Source organism: Podarcis muralis, chromosome 3 (assembly GCF_964188315.1).
Source record: "Podarcis muralis chromosome 3, rPodMur119.hap1.1, whole genome shotgun sequence".
Classification (NCBI taxonomy): domain Eukaryota; kingdom Metazoa; phylum Chordata; class Lepidosauria; order Squamata; family Lacertidae; genus Podarcis; species Podarcis muralis.
The window spans coordinates 38,091,422-38,112,466 of record NC_135657.1 but is presented as its reverse complement, the minus strand read 5'-3'; the positions used below and the strand labels follow the sequence as shown (position 1 = coordinate 38,112,466).

General features: G+C 45.4%; 1 protein-coding gene across 3 annotated transcripts in view; it reads right to left on the bottom strand.

Annotated features, from left to right (window-relative positions):
* The window catches only part of AARS2 (alanyl-tRNA synthetase 2, mitochondrial), a 32,716-nt gene that overhangs the window by 1,107 nt on the left and 10,564 nt on the right, over window positions 1-21,045 (bottom strand). For 2 of the 3 annotated variants that reach the window (XM_028724375.2, XM_028724377.2), the window contains 15 exons: window positions 20,251-20,359; window positions 18,872-18,910; window positions 17,326-17,437; window positions 16,257-16,384; window positions 15,020-15,161; window positions 12,570-12,739; window positions 11,709-11,822; window positions 10,289-10,429; window positions 9,296-9,433; window positions 7,965-8,074; window positions 7,095-7,203; window positions 3,947-4,069; window positions 2,489-2,599; window positions 1,315-1,398; window positions 484-594 (listed from right to left, as the gene is read on the bottom strand). In XM_028724375.2, coding sequence (XP_028580208.2) covers window positions 484-594; window positions 1,315-1,398; window positions 2,489-2,599; window positions 3,947-4,069; window positions 7,095-7,203; window positions 7,965-8,074; window positions 9,296-9,433; window positions 10,289-10,429; window positions 11,709-11,822; window positions 12,570-12,739; window positions 15,020-15,161; window positions 16,257-16,384; window positions 17,326-17,437; window positions 18,872-18,910; window positions 20,251-20,359 — 1,741 coding nt within the window. The remainder of the gene's footprint in view (window positions 1-483; window positions 595-1,314; window positions 1,399-2,488; window positions 2,600-3,946; window positions 4,070-7,094; window positions 7,204-7,964; window positions 8,075-9,295; window positions 9,434-10,288; window positions 10,430-11,708; window positions 11,823-12,569; window positions 12,740-15,019; window positions 15,162-16,256; window positions 16,385-17,325; window positions 17,438-18,871; window positions 18,911-20,250; window positions 20,360-21,045) is intronic. The other variant, XM_028724376.2, reaches the window with a different exon arrangement.

Here is a 21,045-nt window from a genome sequence, read left to right as displayed (position 1 = left end):
TTACATTCACAGAATGTGCATATTATGCACTCTTAATGGATTCACTGCACACATGCAGAATCTGTATCTGATACAGAAATTTGCATGCAGAAACTTTAGATTTCCTTAAAGTTCAGAGCATGGGGTTTAAATGTCCTCTGCCATGGCTATGATTTCTTCCACCTCTATGGTTGTCTAATTCCAACCTCTATCCTCCTTTTTGCAATTTCTCCCTTTTAGGCCGAGTACAGAATTTGTCTTTCCTTGGTTGTGAAACCTTATCTAGACCCAGTCAAGGAAAGACCATCAAGCAGTGGGCTTTGTGTTTTCTATTTATTCAAACTGTTACAGCAATGACCATCTGCAATGGTTTTTCCACCACTTAATGAAAACACAAGCACCAAAATTCAAAACTTATGTTCTGCAATAGGAAACAGTTACAGCATGAGGCCCCTGCATTTTATGTTCCAGGGAACAGTGGCCAAGGGGCAGGATCCTGCTTACCTTGGATACCTGGCAGGCGCAGAACACCTGGCCAGAAGCTTGTGGACTTAGCAACATCACTGAGGACCCTGGTACCTTGTCACATAACTGGTTGACCACTTTCATCAGGACCTAGAAAGAGCATAAGTTAAAATAAAATCCCTTATGTTTGCTACACTGAAATGCTCCCTCAAAGACCTGCAATGTTATATATACAATTTTGATTAAGAAGGTTAAGCATATGAAAAACCACTGGAATTTTAAAGTGTATTTTGATGTTCTGAAGTGTTTCTGGTACACTTTGGGCAGCCTATGGGGAACTGGATCATAATAGATGCAAAAAAGGAACTTGTACTGTGGTACCTCGGGTTACAGATGCTCCAGGTAACAGACTCCGCTAACCCAGAAATAGTACCTTGGGTTAAGAACTTTGCTTCAGGATGAGAACAGAAATCGCGCAGCAAGCCCCATTAGCTAAAGTGGTACCTCAGGTTAAGAACAGTTTCAGGTTAAGAACAGACCTCCAGAACAAATTTAGTTCTTAACCCGAGGTACCACTGTACTGGTTATGGGGAAAGAAAGAAAGAGGGAAATTCTCTTCAACAAAAATCTTCAGAGCATGCCAACAAGCCCACCCTCAACGGATGCCCAATCCGCTGAGGAGCTCAAGGTTTACCTTCTCTCTGGCCTTCCAAAATCCTTACAGTATCATCAGCTGTGAGAGCTGAGTTCAAGGAATGATCTGCCACAACAGAACAAGTTGGACTTGCTCACAGGTAGCTAATCCAGCTTGGCCCTTGTTGCCTGTTCCCCTTGCTTTCCAAAAGAAATGCACAACTGGTAGAAACTTACTGAGGGCGACTCAACAGGGATGGTATCTATGATGACTGGCTGGTTGGAATACTTTGCTAGCAGGTCATCTGCTTTCTCTGCAGCCTGGAAAAAAAGGGGGAAATGCAGTCAGAAGTGCACTATGTAGCAGACATAAAATTTGTGCCATAGGGGAGAAAATGCTTCCAAATGCACATCCACATCTCTGCCAAGCACCATTTTAAAAAATGATGCGCAGGGGACATGTTTGTTTTGCCCACAGGAGCCATTCCTAGCAACAATTTTCCTAGGTATCTTAAGGGGGATGGGGCAGGAAAATTTAGCACCCGTTTACACCTTGGCTTCTTTAGTGAAGCTGCATTTATTTGACCAAAACCATTGCCAAGTTTGGTAAGGACTGCTCTTCTCTTTCAATACAGAGCTTATTTAGGAATCTTCCTAAAATTTTAATGTTGCTCCTTTTAATGAATACTATCTAACTGTTCTGGCTGGGAAGTTAGATTTGAAACATGCAGGCAGTATATGTCAGAAATTTCAGTGTCCAGGGGTTAGAGGAACCAATTCTGCTCTTTCTGCTTCAGGCTCATGGCACGCCCAGCTGTCATTTCACCACAGCTTTCTTTCCTCTCAAGAAAGCTAGTGTCCATTCTGAAAGAGCGCCAGATTTGGCAGAATCTCCAGTATCAGAAGAGATGTAAAACAGTCAACTTAAGCAAAAAATTTCAAGTTTATATAAATGTGGAATTTTTTTTTGCATAAATTTGTTTGCAAAAAAATTGAATTGAGTTTTCTTAGTGCAAATGTTAGGCTTTTTTGATACAAAAGAGTGAAGAGTACACAACAAGCAGCGTGCCAGACTCTCTGTTCATTTCTCCCTGACACGCACACCCTGCCTCTCAACTGTGGCAAACGGAAGGCCAACCAGCTCTAGGAAGCTTCCTTCCTTCATGTATGCCAGAAAGAGCACTCGGTTCTTCAGAGCTTGAGGGGATCTGTGCTTGGAAGCCATTCATCAGGGAGTGGACTAAGCTTGCTTTAAAAGCAATTGATTAGATAACATTAGATAACATAGCTGCTTAGAGTTCTTTTTCTCTAGAAAAATTTGGTAATAAATTCACTCCTTTGAAAAGGACAAACTTCCCATACTTCTGTCATGCCTGCAGATTACAAGGCTGATCTGCTGCTGGATTCTTACCAGTCTGATTTCCAGTTTTCTAACTGCTGTGTTGGCTGTTCGCTGCAGAGTTTTAAGAGTGGCCTGCAGCTCTCTTTTCTGCCACTGAGGTATTGTGGTTCTGTCCACGATCTGCAAAACAAATTGGCTCTGTTACCTGTACATGCTTGTGACTGCCGGGGGGGGGGGGGGGAGGGGAGGGATGAAAAGATGCTCCAGGGACGCAGCTGAAGAGAGGAATTTTGACTCCTATGACCAGAAGAATGAAGCCTGTCTCCTAGCAAAAGAGCCCTTTGGATGTGATGGACATGCATGCAAAGTATAAACCATGTAGTACATTGCAGTGGTATCAACTGAGAGCTCTCCAATACTGGAGCTGTGCTCCTGTTACTGGTCATTATTTTATTTAAAAATTAAGGGAAGGGAGGATAGGACAGTGGCAGAAGTCACTTAGACAGAAGAAGAGGAGACGAGGAGGAGGAAGAACAAAAGACCATGAAAGTTGCATGTGATTTTTAGGTAGCACTATATACTTCTGATTTTATCACATATTAACCCCAATATCTCCCCAAAATGCTGATGCTATAAACAACATAAGGGCACATTGGTGGTGGGAGTATTATTCATATTATTTAATATAACAAAACAAGATTATTATTTTTAACTACATTTATATACCACCATTCTCATAGAATTGTTGAAAAATTGACTAAAAATAAAAGTGCACTAGAGGATAAACAAAGATTCATACGCAACTACTTGGCAAAAATTATTTTGTATATAAATGATGGTAACAATGTTCGAATGACTCCTGTGAAATACGCTACTATTTGGAATCCTTACTAAGTTTTCAGCTTCAAGTGAGAATTTTGTAAGACCTTGAGGACAGTATTTTAATATACTTTTTTAAGCAAAACTTTTTTAAGAAAAAGAATGTTACTACCCTCCAGCATAAATAACTATTGTTTTTCCCCACAGGGGTTGTGAATGAAATGACCCAAATGTGTATTTTTTTTCGTGGGGGGGTGCTGTATTTAGTTTTCTTTCAATTGTGTGTTTTTTTGCTTTATTTTTTTATTGTGTCACTGCATTATATGCTCTTGATTAAATACAAAGAAATACCAATTAAAAAAACAACAACCCAAAACCCAAAGTGGAGGATAGGCAGTGTTTTATTTCTATTGCACAGGGCCACGCAGATGGGCTTTTGAGGGAGGGAGTTGATAAGACCTCAGCAGATTCTTCATTACAGGGCAGAGCACCCAGACACCTCACCCTCTATGCCATGAAACACAGGGCACTTCAACCAGGCTGATACGGTCACTAGAAGGTGAAATAAAAGCCCCTTCAGGGAAAGTTAGCCATTATTTCAACTTCAGCAGGAATCCTAGAACGAGGAACGAGCAGGGAAACGTGTCCTCAAGAAGCATTCGAAAACCTTTCTTGAGCCCTTGTTGTGGGGAGGGAGAAAGTACTCACAATGGTCAGCTGGCCAACTTCTTTGGAAAGCCTCTGGGCCTCGTCGATCACAGTTCCTCCCAGTTTCACTCGCACCGTGAGGGAGTCCACTTCCTTAGCCAAAGTCTGGCCAGCTTCCCGAGCCTAGGAGAGTAATAAAAATGCCTGACACCTTTTGGCAGAAACCATACAAAGGGCAAGAAGTTGTGTTTGCAATTCAAAGGGCGTAACCATTTTCAGTCACAAGCCTGTTGGGAGTTTATTTCAGGGGCTAGAGCCCTGGGCATTGTGCAGTTACTAGATTAGGTTTATGTGACTGCTAATTAACTTTGTTGAGCTAGAGATAGTATCTCAAATTATGCTGGATATTTGTCACCACTAATACATGCTGGCTCAGAAACAAAGCGAAAAATAGGGAGGCAGATCCTTTTCAGAAAGTGCTCAGTGACAGAGTGAAATTAGAGTTATTTCCCCCCACACCAATTTGGCTTTGGGATTATTTGATATACCACACAGGGAGCACACAATCCCCTCAGAAATTGTAGCCTATGGCAAGAGAAAGAGAAGTCAGTCTACTGGTCCATCTAGCTCAGTACTGACTGACCCTGACTGGCAGCAGCTCTTCAGGGTTTCAGACAGGGGTCTCCTCCAGCCCTATGTAGAAGGACCAGGGATTGAACCTGGGACCTTCTGCATGCAAGTGTGTACTCTGCTGCTGAGCTATGGTCCTTTGTTGCTGAGAGCCATCCTGAGAACATGTTTATAGGAAATATATGGTGGTTTTAGGGAGGACACGGCTATAGGGAGCCATGACACACACCACTCCCTATCCAGGCAAGCGGGATGACTTCAGTTCAAGGACACATTCCAGCTAGGCAAAAGCACTGAAGGAAGGGGTAGAGAGCAAGGGCAGTGAGGAGTCTGGTCTGGGAAGAGTCCCAAGGGCCGGAGAGACGCATTAAGCTCCTGGGCCTCAGTTCCCTCAACTGTTTTAAACAAGTAGATAAATACTTGTGGCATTCATTCCACAAACTCTGGTTTTGCACAAAGATAAAAGGCACACGGGATGGATTTAAAAAAAAGAGAGGAGCCCTGATGATTCTATTTGTTTTACTGATCTGCTCTTCATCTGATCGGTTCCTATAATAATGAGAAGCTGATCTCATTTTCCTTCTCGCCTGCTAGGCTCCATGCGACCGAAAGATGGAAGGGAGCCAATCCACTTTCTCGAGCTCTGAAGTAAGCTAGTATTTCAAAGACCTTGATGGTGCCACCAAATTAGAAAATCAGAGGACAAGAGAAAGTCAACTACTTCTAGACGAGGTTTCTGGTTATACAGTATGCCCATCGATGCTCCTCAGCAAAAAGCCAAGTCCTTTTTAAAAAACGAAAAAAGCTTGGGCTGTCACAAATTTCTGCCACACTTTTTATGTATACTCAAAGCAGAAGATCAAAAGAGTCCAGAATAACCAACTGTGTGAACAGGCCTAGCAGCTGCTGGAGCAGCTTCTTGCTGGAAACCCCGGGAGGGGAGGGTCCATTTGCGCTCATGTTCTGCTTGCATCCGGCTGGCCACAGTGAGAACAGGATTCTGGATTAGATGGGCCATTGGCCTGATCCAGCACTCTTATGTCCTTAATTAGGAAGCACCCTAACAGCTTGGTCTTTACCACTCAACTATGCAGTACTGTTTTCTGCATGATTTGTGTGCTACATCTGGGACAGGGATGGGGAACCTGTGGCCCTCCAGATGCCGATTTGGCGGGGGGAGACTCCATTTCTCATGAGCCTCAGCTCATGTCAGGGAAGATGGTCGTTGTAATCCAGCAACACCTGGGGGCAAGGGGAGAAGAAGTCCCGCTCCCCTGACCTAGGAACAGTATGCAAATAGCATTCTACATCAAAACGGTTGTCCGAATCTGCTTGGACCAACAGAAGAATTAAGCTCCAGTTGCAGGAAATCAGTAGCTGTAGGAGCAGAGCAAGCACATAATTGCCTACTCTGGCTTCTCGCTGCAAGATGTGCTTTGAGTTATCGCTGTAGCTGCTTCCATCTGCTTAGCAAACACAAGCCTGAATGAGAACAGCTCCCTTCAGAGATAAACATAAAAGGGAGCTGCAGGTGAACATGAACCACTGACACAAAGCTGCCTCGGGTCAGAGCTTTCAGTAATCTGGGCCAGCCTGCCCTGAAGCTTTCTCTCCTCCGTGGCAGGCTGAACCTTGTCAAAAATGTAACAGTGGAGGAGATGACTAGACAAGCAGCACAAGTGCCAGAGCAAAAATACGACTCTCAGGAATAATGTAATCTTTTGCTGCCAACAGCCAAGGGGAGGGAAGACAATGCTGCTTGCCCACCTAGCAGGCACCTACGTTCACGGGGCCTTTTTGCTCTGAAGCCGCCAGATGCAGTTAGTGATCAGCAAGAGCCAGAGCAAAATAGAAATGACCACCAAAGTTTGAGGGGGTGGGGAAAGAGAGAAAAGAGGGGTCAAGGGAATCGAAATAAGAGAAGGAGAAGGAGCTATTAGTCAAAAGCTAGCTAACGTGGAATGCTATGACCCTGTTTCAAAAAGGAAGTGGAGTACTACAAAAAGCAGCAGTAGAAAAGGATGTTGAAAGAGCTCTGTTTGTGTCTCACAATGTGCTTGCTCAGTCCTGGAAGACATCTCCTTAATGGTCAGAGCCAGAGAGAGACCTGTATGAAGCTTCCAGTAATCAGGCAGAGAAGCTTCTATGCCCTGCAGAGCTCCTTGCTTGCTTATACACTCTCTCTGTGGTCTACCCTACTCGCCACCCATACAGAATGACCCCACTTGCTTTCACAATCACAGCCTCTGCCACAATGAATGATAACACAAATGAGGCGAACTTGCCCGATTGATTGATTCTGAGTTGCTGAATTTGGAGATGGCGAGGGTGAAGCAAGGGCACAAGGTTCTGGCATTCCTGCCGTGAGATCAGGGGTGAAGGCCAACCAGTGCATCTGCTTGTGAGCAGCAGAATAGAGGCAACTGGTGAAAAATAATTGCAAGTGTTTGTGATTGCGGCAGGCAGGCGGGTGAAGCACTCTAGGAGCCCTCTGAAGATCTTGCAGTGAAGCGGAGCAAAAGAGCAGCAGACAACCTGTGCACATCTGCAACATCAGACAAAAGCAATCCAGCCTTACTTGCTTGGCTTGCTCTCTGGTCACTGCAACAATATGGCTGATTCCTTTAACCAGCTGCCGCTCAGAAACAATAGTGAAGTCTTGTACATCTCCTGTCTGCAGAAGGTGCCTAGACAGGAGAAACAAATGGCAGGTGTCAGCATTGCCATCAAATTCCCTTTTTTTATTTTGGAAAGGGGTTATAACTCAATGGAAGAGTACAAGTGTTGTGTACATAAAGATTTCAGAGTGAACCCCTACCATCTCTCCCATTAAAAAGAATTCCTGGTAACAGGTGGGAAAGACCTTCAGGAGACACTGTCAGTCAAGGAAGTCCGTAGTGTGCTGAAGAGAGAGCATATCCTGGCATCATCTCACACCAGCTGTTTACTACATGCAATGTCACAATTGTGCTCTTTGGATTTCAAGTGCTTGCAAGAAACGTACATACTTTATGCTCTCTGATACTCAAGTAATTCATTTTCTGGAGATGATAAATAGCCAAGGTGAAAAGAAGAAAAAATATAATTCTGCATTTCAACAGCGCTTTTAAAAATCAGCCCCTTTGCCAATATAGCAAGAATGAATCACCTTCATGTTACTAACGAAGCTACAAAGAAATGGGAAGTGGCTGACCCACCAGAATGCATTTAGTAACTACTAGGTATGGGTCTTTTAATCAACAAACAATACTAGCTGCTTATAAGGTGGTCAAAAATCATATGTAAAACTGTATCAAAACAATGATGCAGACGCTAGCCTTCCCCTTGGGCCTGAGGACAGCTAGGATTAAGGAAGGGGAAAGAGAGCCAGTTCAGAGGCACCCGGTAAAGGGTTGCTGGAAAATGTTTCTCTTATCCGAGAGAAACTAAGAGGAAGAATGACACTTACGTTCCGCAGCAGAGCTCCACGGAGGTGGACGTGGCATCTTTAGACTCCGCAGCCAGCACTCTTTCCACTGGAACCCCTATGGATACTACTCGCACCAGATCTGGGTACACCTGAAAGAGGGGAGGGCAGGAAGGAAGGAAGGCCGGATTATCTGCAGAGTTATAAGGCTGTGGCAAATTAAACCAAAAGAAGCAGCTACATACTGCAGCCTGGTATGGTAGAGAGAGGTGGCCAGGGTATAGCACGCAGGCTGGAAGAGGAAGGATGGAGTGTGCTGCCTCTCCTAACATAAAAAAAGTCTGCTAGAATCAGGCCAATGGCCCATCTAGCACAGCATCCTGCTCTCACAGAGGCCAACCAGATGCCTATTGAAAGCTCACAACCAGAAGCACGGGAGTGCTCTGTCCACCTGCAATTCCAAGCAAGTGGAGACAGAACATAGCCACTGTGACTACTAATGTGGAGGTACGGCTAGCAGTCACAGTGTCTATGTTCTATCTCCAGTTGCTTGGAATTGCAGGTGGACAGAGGACAGCTGTCGAATCCTCTTTTACAGCCATCCAAGTTGGCGGCCATCACTGTCTCCTATGGGAGCGAGTTCCACAGTGAATGACGACTTCCTTTCACCTGTCCTGAATCTTCCAATCGTTAACTTCATTGGCTGTCCACGAGTTCTAGTGTTGGGACAGAGGGAGAAAACCTCCTCTCTGCCCACTTTCTCCATGGCACGCATCATTTCACGAACTTCTATCATGTCGCCTCTTACTCGCCTTTTCTCTAAACTCAAATGGTTGCAGTGCTGCAACCTTTCCTCATAGGGGAATTTCTCCATCCCCTTGATCACTTGGGTTGTGCTTTTCTGAACCTTCTTTCAACCCTGTAGTATCCTTTTTGAGGAGAAGTGACCAGAATTGGACACAGCATCCTAAGCGTGGCTGCCCTGTAGATTTGTGTAACAGCATTATGATATTGGCAGTTTTATTTTCAGTTCCTTTCCTAATGACCCCTAGCGTGGAATTTGCCCTTTTCACAGCTGAAGGACACTGAGTCAAGCAGAGAAACCAAGTGGATTGTGGGAGGAGGGAAGCCCCTTCCACCAGCCTCCAGAAGTCTAATAAATCATTTTTGCAGGCTAGTTTGTGGGGTTATTTACAAGGCTATTTACAGAACCGCAAAAGCTGCACAAAGGTTGTAAACTGATGCCAGATTGTGCTCTTATGTGAAGAAGTGCTTACAACTGGACCCTAATGCTGGGCAGTTTCCCTGAGTGACATCAATTGTCACCCCACCAGCTGCATGGTTGCCACTGGTCACTGTCCTCCCCGACTTACTTCATTTAGTTTCCGGAGTCCTTGCACAGCACTCGCCAGCTTGATGGGGGCTTCTCCGGTATAGACCACCTCATTCCTTTTGATCACCTCCTGGATCACACTTTCTACATCTAGCAGCTGCTGCATCGTTATGGGAGCCTGGTGAAGCAGGTGTTATTTTCATCAGAATGGTGCAATGTTATGCAAAATGAGGAATTAAGATAGCTAGAGTCCAGAGGAATAGGTATCTGGTCTCCAGGGTTCAATTTTGGGTCATACTTTTATGTTTCAGTTTCCCCGTCTACAAAATAAGAGTTCTCAATGCTGATGTCCTGAACCACAGTTTTTTGAATACTCATAATCATCTTAGGCTAAGAAAAATATTGGAACTTAAATCAGTTCCTTTATTTGCTTTAGTAAAAGCACAGAGCTTCCATCTGAGCAGTTAAGGTTGGGCGAAGTCTACTTCTCTGCGGATTATCAGATATTGGATTATCGCGTTCATTGCAGGCCGAGACCCTATTCTGCAGTTCCAGACTCTAAAATTAGATCCTGTGAACCACTCTTCCTCACTCTCTCCAGCTCTGTGTCTCACACAACAGTCTCTTCCACTTGGACTCACAAGGAAACAGTCAAGCAAGCAAATGCAGTAGCAAGCCCCTTTCTCCGTTTGATAATCTACCACAAAGGGACACATGGGTCAGGATTACCAGCAGTTACATGTTCCTCCACCAAGGGAAGAACATTCTAGGCTGTCAGTAGTTTTAAAGGACCCTATTCACCATGGAGCTATTCTGATAATTTTACCATAGCCAGGCTCGAGTTAGCCTGGGGCTCATAGAACACAAAGCAACAATCAGTCCAGTCCTAAAGCAGTAGTGGCCGGACTCCAGAGTTGCCAGAAGAAGAGAGGAAGTGCTGGGCTGATGCCGGCAGCCCAACTTCCCAGATGAGCCACACACCCCGTTGCCCTCACTGCTCTAATGTGAGCAATTTGGAGACCCCAGTAGTCACCTTGGTGCTGGTGGAGAATCGCAGATACTCAGCAGTCACATGGGACCCCTGCTGCTCCGTACCATCTCCCAAGACCTGGCGAAGCGCAAAATTTAGCAGGTGGGTGGCTGTGTGGTTTGTCATGCAGGCCAGCCTCTGGGCCTGAAAGCAAACAAAAACACATTGCTTGGGGTGAGAAAGGAGTCCTAGTGGACACTGCCTTGTTTTCCTGGACAGGGGAAGAAGAATATGAAGATCCAGGGTTGGGGGACGGGGGAGAAAAGGAGGACACAATGAATGCATAGCACTAGCAAACTGAACTTACAAATTCATAAATCATGGTGCCTTATATTAAGTCAGACCTTGGCTATTCTGGCTGGCTCTTAGGCGGGGGTTTTCGCCAGTCCCAGTAGTTGAGATTGGTTGTAATTGGAGACTGCAGAGACTGAACCCAAGACCTCCTGCATGCACAGCATGTTGTCTGTCCATGAGCTGTGTGCCCATCTCCACCACCACCAAGATTTGACACAGCTGTATGCAAGGGGACAGTGCCTGCACCTATAGTGAAGTCGCACCTGAGAACGAACTACCTTGCTGGCTATAGGGGAGTAGTAGGGGAGGGGGAGAGTCAGTCTTCTAGAGTACAGCCAAAGACAACCGAGTCCTGGTTTAACACCCCACCATCTGAGCTAAATAATAAAAGCAAGCTTGGCTTAAAACAGCCTAAAAGATTCTGCGTTAACATATGGGAAATCCCCGATATGACATTTCACTTCTGCTACAGAGCTTATTCCTCAAAAGGGACTATAAATAGTAACCTCCCTCAAAGGAAACAAGGATCAAAACCACTTTACCTATTAGAAGTAAATGATTCATGAGAAGGATTTCATTGTTTTGGAAGAACTGAGTTACAGTACATTAAACTCTCCCCCCCCCCCCCCCAGCTAGCAATCCAGCATACAAGCCCACTTTGAAGCATTTAACAGAACTGCTGGATTAATTAATAGCCCAGTTAGTTCCCATGCATGTTTGCTTCAAAGTAAAGTCCATCCAATTCTCCCTAGTAAATGTGCCTAGGATTGCAGCTGGAACTCTGGTGTCTATTGTGCTGGGAACAAGGAACACTTCCACTGAGAAATCCATTTTTGCATATCACCCATTTTAGTGGGTGATTCTTGGGGATCTTGATTCCTGGATTTCTTAGATACAAATCAAGCTGCAACATCTATGTTTGTTAAGAATTGTAAGAGAAAGTGTGATCAGAGGTAAAATTCTGTATCTTCTGTATCTTGGTCCCCAGAATCCTCTTTCGTGGTTACAAAACAGTATTTTCTTCACTACTTTCCTACCCAATATGATCTGCTTACATGGCATATGTGCCAGTCACGGTGCACAGCACAGAACCAGAAACTCTCTGCCATCTCCTGGCAACAACAATTACCTCATCCACAAAGAGCTGCACTTGGTCCCCGACCTTCAGGGTTTCAGAGACAATCACTTCATGTACCACATAGCCACCGGATACTTGTACAGATACCACAGGGAAAAGCATGTCCTCAAAAGCAGAAACAAGACAAATGGGAGAGTTAGCACAAATTCTCGATTCTCTTCCCAGTATGGGTTTTCAAGGGGAATAAAGGGAATTCAGGTCACTCTGGCAAGCTGGTAAAAAATATAGCAGTCTCTTAGAGTAACCTCCGGGACAAACACAAAACGAGCTGCAGAAGAGACAGGCTTGCCTGTGCTCAGCATTAATGCTACAACAACAGTCTGTGTGTCTCAAGTTCCTCGCCCCCCCCCCCCACCTCCCAAGGAGCTCACATGACCAATGAATTCTCTAGCATTTTTCCCAGCAGTGAGGATTTGCAGCAACCTCAAATGGCCCGTGCTCAAGAGTGATCTGCTCGGCTCACTCAGGGATGATATCAATGAATGTGTAGGGGAATTCCAGTCAACCCTCCACGAGAGCAGGATCATCTACAACAAAGAGCTGGCTTAGGGAACAGAGGAAATAATTCACTCTGCTATTGAAGTGGTGACGGTGCATTAACCTAGCTACAAAGTAAGAGCGTCGGAATTCCCCTAGAGCACTGCTATCAAACAATAGCTTAACCCTCTTCCTTTCCTAGAGCTCACACAGTGGCTGAGACACAGAGAAGAAAGCCTAGGCAAAGACAAGATGCTGCTCAGTGACTGGAGCCAGGGCACAGAGTCCTCTTCAGGGAGGTCATGCCCAGCCTAACAGAACAGGCAGGAGGCTCAGGAGGTGCCTGTTTCAGTCCTGGCCAGTGAAGAGCCTTACCTGCTGTGCTGCGTGCAGCATGTATCCTTGGTCAGGTGCCTGGCCGCCCTGCTCAGCATAGAAGCAGGTTCTGTCTAGAAGGACCCCACACTGTTGCCCTCTGCCAACTTCCTTTTGGAAAGACCCATCTCTGTACAGCATCAGGACAGTGGCTTGACATGGATGGAAAACTGCAAAGAGGTAAAGAAAATCACACCCCATCCTTCTCCTAGGTAGTCAATGCGCTTGGGCCACCTGGAACCCAAAATGGCCAGCCAATGCACTGCCCTTAACGTATTTATATATTCAACTGCAGAAAATGCAGGAAAGCACCCAGTTCTTTTAGAGTCAGGTACTTCACTGTAGGAGGATAACAGAACACAGAGCCCCCAGGAGATATTCCTTGGTGACCCAAACTGCTATTCCACTAATCCGAATTCAGGATGGCTGAAGCTCATCCATGTTGTGCTACACAGGAATTCAGAACACAGCCTTAGTATGACTTATTATATTTGTTCATCTGCCTCAGGACTTACTACGAGTGGCAGTGGCCCTCGAGGGTCTGAGGCAAAGGTCTGTCACATCTCCTGTTACTCAGTCCTTTTGTACCTGAAACACCTTCAAAGTGCTGCATGATGGCAGAGACAATACCTTATTACTTTGCCCTCCACCCCAAAGCTTTGGCGGAGAGGTTTTAGGCTCATTTACATCATGTTATGCTTGGGAGACACTCTATGAGATTTGAGCAACTTTGAAACTCAATGTGCCCACCAGAAACAGAACCTCACCCGTCTCCTATTGTGGGAGGACAGAGTCCTGGCAACCTCAAAACGGGTACATCCCTTATACAGGACAGTCAAAAACGTTATTACAATCATCTGTAACAAGAAAGCCCCTAAATAAATATATTGGACTGTACAACTGCAGTCTCAGCAGCACTGAGAACGGCAGTTGTGGTCAACCTGACAGCCAATACTCTCATTTGTCTTTCCCCACAAACAGCCCTTGGCTGAGTTTTGAAACCACTGCCACAGATCACAGATCTGAAGAAGTGTGCATGCACACGAAAGCTCATACCAAGAACTAACTTAGTTGGTCTTTAAGGTGCTACTGGAAGGAATTTTTTTTGTTTTGCCACAGATCAGTTGTTAAGGATCATTCTGCCTTAAGCCAAGCAATTATTTAACAATAAGAGGCAACAGCGATGAGACAAACGTAAATGGATTATGCAAACCCATTCAGCCTTTACTCTTCTGTGACAGTGACTTCTAAACCCACTTTGTGTTATGTATGAAACAGTGACACCTAGAGGCCTGTTGCAGTAATGGCAAACACCCAGCTGGCATCAACCAAAGCCGTTTTTGCCCCCTGCCAGAAAGAAACCTGCTTCAATTGCTGTCCGTCAATGGAAACAGATTGTCAGACAGATTTGTATCTAGCTCAGTTTGGCAGGAGTTTAACACTCAGATACAGCAACCTATTATCTAATAGCACTCCCTGACGTGCCGCTTTTGCTGCTAGGGACACAAATCAAGCAGCAGCAGGATGGCCGCCTGAGTGTATATTTTAACCCTAATGGTCATGGCCACTGTTTGCTACTCCATGCATATACTAAACCTAATACACACCTATCGCCACGTTACACTATGCACTTTCCCCCTAAAGTGAGCTAGGAGTAGCCAACCAATGTGGTGCTCTCCAGACGTTGGACTACAACTCCCATCATCCCTTTTCACAGGTCTTGCTGTCTGGGGCTGACAGGAGTTGGGGTCCAACAACATCTGGAGGGTACTATGCTGGCTACACCTGGACAAAAGTGTTGAACCACAACCTGGGACACCAGTATTCAAATCCCCATTCAGCCATGAAGCTCACTGGGAAACCTTGGCAGCAGGATGCAAATGTACTCCATACAGTGCCCACAAATCTCCCTGCTGGAAAATATGTGAAAACTGGCTTTTTCAGAGACTGGTTGCCACTTTGCTCTGCTTTCTAATAAGGGATACTGGAGGACTAGAACGCTTTAAACAACAGCTAACATTTACCCAACAGTCATAGATTTAGCATATTGTGTTCATACTTTTTGATACTCAGGAAGAACAGACTTCAGCATCTTCACCATCCTGACCTTGATAATGTAATTTTTGCATATTTTCTTACTAGCATGTAAATTACTTCCCTAACAGACAGGAAACGGCACAGAACACATATATGTATGATACACATGAACCAGCAGCCTGCTAACTTTACAGCATATTATGGCTATTACTTTGGTGAGCTGTGGGAGCCTAAGCAGTTTCTGTTTGGCCATAGGCAGAGTTTATAAAGCAGACAGTTATGTTCTCCACACGACAAATTAACAAATATGCCAGACATATATAAGGTGAGAAGCTTATTGGATACAAATCTGAAACCCCCATTTCTCCAGAGTGCTTTTTCATACACCTTGTTGAAGCACGGTTAGACCTTACCATATCTGCCATCCTGCCCAAGTTCATAGGCAAACTTTGGAGAGTCGTCAGTAGCAGGCACCCCATCCTGCCTCAACTTGGCCAATGAATGCAGGTCCAGGTGCATCCCAGCTCTCTGCTCCTGCTGTGGCTGAGATTTGCGCTGTGGGAAAAGAAAGGGTACAATTGGGAGGCAGCTCAAGTGCACCATTTAAAACAGGCATAGGGATACTCCGGCCCTCCAGATGTCTGGGACTACAATTCCCATCATCCCTAGCTAACAGGAATGATGGGAATTGTAGTCCCAAACATGGAGGGCTGGAGTTTGCCTATGCCTGATTTAAAACAACAGCAACAGCTGATGAGCAGAACTCTGAAGTCTTGGGGGATCCCACAAACCATCTGGCATTAGGTCCCCTATTTGGACTCCTGAGAGTCAATGGCCCTAAAAATCAAGTTTCCACATAATCCCCACTTCAGCTTCCCTTGCTGCTGTGCAGCCCTATGAGAGGAAATAAAAATCCAAATGCAACAGCCATTTCAAAGGGCAGCCCAGAATAAGAAAGGCGGCTGGATATTTTGTACTGTTGATCAAAGTTCTTGTGAGCACTGACTTTGGTTTGATCTTTGACAGAATTTAGACTTCTAAGGGTATTTTACAATTAATCTTATTCACAGATTTTGGACTATTACAACACACTGAGGGGCGTCTTTAGAGGGCCTTATACAGCAGCCTCTATAAGCTGCTGGACCACAACTCCCATGCTCCTTGACCACCAGTCATGCTGCCTGGGATTGACGGGAGTCCAACAACATATGGGCGGCCACAGGTTTGCCAGCCCTGCCTTATAATTCCTGAAAAGTATTATTATTATTTATTATCTATTGAATGTATATCCAGCCTTTCCTCCCCAAGGAGCCCAAGGTGGCAAAAAGATACACAATTTAACCACAAAAACATTCAAAGACAGAACAACTGCAATTAAAAACTTCTAAAAGCGGTTATTTTAAATTCATTTTTTCCCATACAATGGTCTTGAGGTTGCCAGGAACAGTATTATTCAGTCACTAAAGGCCTGTGAAAACAATTCCTCCTGAAAATTAATCAGGACCGAGACAGGTGCACCTCACTAGGGAGGGCATTCTGCCGGCAGGCAACTACCACTGAAAATGAATGCCTTGAAGGACAGCAGTCAGAGGGAATGAAGTCTGAGGCAGATTAACGAGATGCACAAAATAAGAGAAATCTGTGCCTTACCTCAGCATCTTCCCGAGCCAGATGGTCCAAAGCAGCAATGTCCAGCTGGACTCCCTTCTCCTTCAGCATCAAACCAATGAGATCCAGCGGGAAACCCAAATTGCTATGGAGAGACCAAGCAACCTCCACTGCAGGCAGAAGTAAGATCAACGGAGGAGCCTTAGTTTATTTAAAATATTTACAGGCCACCTTTGAGGATTGAACACGCTCAAGGTGGCTTCCAGCATATAAATTCATTAGGAGAAACAAGCAATTATCTCTTCAAATACATTGCATTTGGGAGAGAAAGTGCACTGGTAGTGAAGAAACTGCAGTCAGTCAGAGAGCTATTGGCTGCTTGTCTGCCTGCCTTCAGAATGTAAAAAAGAAAACTCTTATCAGATGAAACAAAACTCTGTCTGAAAATATCATCTTGCTCTTTGTATTCCCAACTGAACACCAATGCGCTGCACGTATCATCTCATCAGGAGGTCTGTTCTGACCATGTAGCATGCAGGCCTTTCATGTGGCAGCACCTAATCTTTGATTCATAAATGAAATGAAATGAATGAATTATCCAGCCCAGCGTTCCATTTCCAGCAGTGGCATGGTAGATGCTTCTGGACATTTGCAAGCAGGGTTTGAAGAGCATCCCCCAATGTTTGTACCCAGCACATGTTATTTAGGTGGATACTGCCTCTCTCACTTAGCCAACATGGCCAACATCCATGTACAGACCTATCCTTTTCAAGGGTGTGTGCCATAAAGCCACCTAAGCAGGGGCTTAATAAACCACTCCGGGGTGGAGGGGATGTATCAGTGACTCATAATGCTTAATACTTAACTGGGAGACAGAAAGGAACAAGTCTGGGACCTGAAGTTCAACCGAAAACAGTGGCAAAGTTCTATTGCTGAACAAGTAAGCTGTGCCTTCAGTTACAGACGGTATGTGTTTAATTGCAAGGACCAAAAAGGCAACTCAAAAGCCAGGCAGCTTAAAAATGGGAACAGATTGCAAGTGATGCCTCCCTTGTGACTGCATTTTCTCTTCTCCTTTAGCCAACAAGACGAAGAAGAAAAAAATACTTGCCTGGAAAGACTTTGGAATGCTCCATCTGTTGGAGAGTTCTGTTTATAATGCGGCGCCCCCGCAGAAGGGAAGAGAGAAAGGCATCCTCATGCGCACTGATGATATTCATAATCTGTTGGGAGATCAGAGCCAGATTCAGGAGGCAGTTAATCCAATTATTCCAAAGAACTCCAAGAGATACGGAAGTGTTAAAAGGCAGTGGCGGGGACCCAAATCCAGCAGGTGATAAGCTATTAATGAGATTGGACATGAGACACCGAGGGCTCCTCCTATCGCTCTGAATATGTGGAGTAAAAGTGTCATTCATGACTGTAGTGCAGTCGTGTCTCATTTGCTTAAACCACTGCCCTTTATGCAGCCCTGTGATGAGCCACTGGGGTGGGGGGTAAATGTAGGTAAAAAGGTGTTTGCTATATCCATTCCGCCTCATTTAGTGGGGTCAGCTTTTGGAACAGGCCAGAAATCCAATTTACTGAATACTGTGTACATGTGGAAGGAACGCAGTCTCTGCAGGTAGGGGAAAACAGCAAGGAAGTGCATTGTGTGTGTGTGCCTGGGTTCAAACAGAAGGGGAAAGGATGTAGGTTAGGGTTGGGGGACCAGTGCACAAGATGTTGTTGGACTCCAGTTCCCATCAGCCCATGCTAGCATGATCAACCATCAGGGATTATGAGGACTGTAGTCCAACATCATCAGGAGGGCCACAGGTTCTGCAACCCTGCTGTAGGTTTTGCTTGTTTTTGTGTGTGTTTTTCCTTAGCAAAACTGGTTGCTTGGAAATAGGTTTGAAATGTAGCTCTGCTAACTGTGCTTGTAAAATACTTCATTTCACTTATTTCTATGTACACTAGAATTTGCAACACTAGATTGGACGGTAGCAGAAAAAGCCTCTGCTCTGGAAGAAATAGCTGAATTGTACAGAATACAGTGGTACCTCGGGTTAAGTACTTAATTCGTTCTGGAGGTCTGTTCTTAACCTGAAACTGTTCTTAACCTGAAGCACCACTTTAGCTAATGGGGCCTCCTGCTGCTGCCGTGCCGCCAGAGCACAATTTCTGTTCTTATCCTGAGGCAAAGTTCTTAACCTGAGGTACTATTTCTGGGTTAGCGGAGTCTGTAACCTGAAGCGTATGTAACCTGAAGCATATGTAACCCGAGGTACCACTGTATTAAGAAAGTTTGGGCTTTTAGGTGCACCTGGTCAGCTTTAGTAAGCGTGGTCAGCTGTGGTAAGAAGCAAACTACAGAGCCTGCTTTCAGATTAATTACATGTGGGAATTATCAACCTGCACCTACTCAGTGTGTTACATTTATTCCTGTTCCCAGCTGCTCTCCTTTAGCCTCCTCCCAATGAGAAGGGAGGAAATCACTTCTTTAGTAGTGGAAGCTCCTGTGCAACATATTCAACTGGAGAGAATTCAGGAGAAAACTGAGGCAAGATGTTCCTGTACACCATCATCCAGTGAGGATAGCTCCTATACTTCGTGCAACCGGCAGTAATTACCAATTAGACACAAGTTTTGACCCACTGGTTCCAGTTGCTCACCGTGTCTGTATCCTTCCTTAGCTCCGGATAGGCATCTCCCTGCAAAGGAAGAATGACGGACTCTCAGAAGCAGAGCTTCCAGCCCCAGCCCTCCTCCCCATGCACTACCAAGCACACAGCTTTGCTCCTTACATCAGTGGCAGGAACTATCCTGTATAAGCAGGATATCCAAACTTGACAATTTAAACTTTGATTTGCACAGCGACCACCCACGGCCTTTAAACTCCCACACCTTTCAAGTCCTTTCTTCCCCCTTCTTAATGAGAGTGTGGCTGTCATTCAGTCAAAGAAGCAGAACCCTGCAAGCACAGCCCAAGTCTCCTCATTCTAAATCCCCTGACCAAAGCACCTCTCAGGCACACTTCTCTGGCATGAAGTGCTTTGTGGATTTTGCAGTGAGACTATAAAGAGCAGGTGTTCCATGGGGCACCTAGGGGAGGACTGCTGCACGAGCCTATGTTTTCCCTAGTATGGAAGGTTGTATGGGAAATCCATCCAGAAGACAAAATGAGGAGTTAGGGATCTGACATGGTTACCCTTCCTGCCTCTGTTCCTTCCCCCTCCCTCGCCCTTGTTAAGTTTTTGATGGTGTGAGAACAGTCTTTGGTGTCCTAATCAGTTGGGAGGAGGTGAACCCCCCCCCCACAGCTGCCTTAATCAGCCTGGGAGGATAGTGCTGGAAACTTCCTTTGATGTTGGAAATTGTTGTGGGAAAGTAAGGCATTGGGAGGAGGTGGCTATCTATAAAATCGGATGGTGTGGGCAGTGTTTTTCAGAAGCTTGTACACGGACTGATCAGCTGCAGGGCCGTGCAAACTGAGGCTACCTGGGGGAGTCACTTCGCTGCTTCTTGAGGGCTTCCAAGTGGCAGATAGAAGTGCTTGCTTGCTATGTATACATTGCTTGCTGTTTAGAAATAAAATCATCTTCTTCTCCTCACTCACTTGTGTTTTGTACTACTTCTGAATCTCTTTTAAAAGAACCACCTTGCATTTGGCAAAACAGAGGTCTCCCTTGGATAGCATCTGAGGAAGCTTTTGTCCTCACATACAACCCTCTCTGCTTTGTCACAACTCCAGCAACGCTATCTACAGCTGCAGTTATTGAAACATTAAGGAACAGACTCTTTGTAGCTCAGTAAGGTGTCATCAGCGTTTATCAGGACCTAAAGCAAACAGTTACCACTCCCCCCCCCCCACAATGTGAAATAAATAAAGGAACTCATAGGTATTGGGCCTATCATTTCAAGAAACTAAGTTGCTCGTCCTGTTACTAGGTGTGCACTCTTGGTCTACACATGAACCAGGGAAATTGCTTTAACATTTGGATGGGAACCTGGCTAGAAACAAGTGCCTCTCCCCAGGAAAATTCTCGGTTACCAGAATTTCCACCACGACAGGAACCAAGCTGGCCAGGAACCCAGGTGGCGCATGGAGAACTTCAGAGCAAAACCGCACAGCCCTGCGCAAGATCTGGCGAAGGACAAGCCTGCAGGGAAAAGAAATTTCAAGAACAGCTAAGTGTTCTTGGTCAGAATGCTGTTCTTTTTCTAACCAGCCTCCCAACCAGGTAGTGCAGTTAGCCAGTTTTAGATACCAGACTTTAATATACCCTCACGTCATTCCTCATTACATGGCAAATGAGTACTCCCTCACTTATCACAAAATGCAGTAAGCCAGCCAGGCTACCTTTGGGGACACCTTCTAATTTTGCTGAATGGCGTGTGGGTCTCCCGTCCCAAAGCCTTGCCCTGCTCCCAACGTTCAAACACCCCACCAATAAGATCCCGTTAATATTTATCCTTCAGATTCCCCTTGACTCATCACCGATTATCCTCCTGCATGCATCTCACATCTGTCACATCAACAATCCATTTTTCTGCCTCTTCCACACCTGGCTTCCTGATGGCAGTCAAGAGTGTAGCTCTGTGCCAGGAATGGGGAACATGTAGCCCTCCAGATGTTGTTGGACTCCCGTTCTCATCAGCTGCAGGCAGCATGCCTAGTCAGGGATGATGCAGTCCAACAACATCTGGAGGCCAGAGGTTCCTCTCCCCTGCTCCATGTCCATTTTAGACTCTGCTTCTTCACTCCAGAATCTCCTCCTCCTTCAAAAGCCCCCATCTTGCTCAAGTCTCCTTAAGTTCAGAGCCCTTTCTCTGCCCCAACCAACCC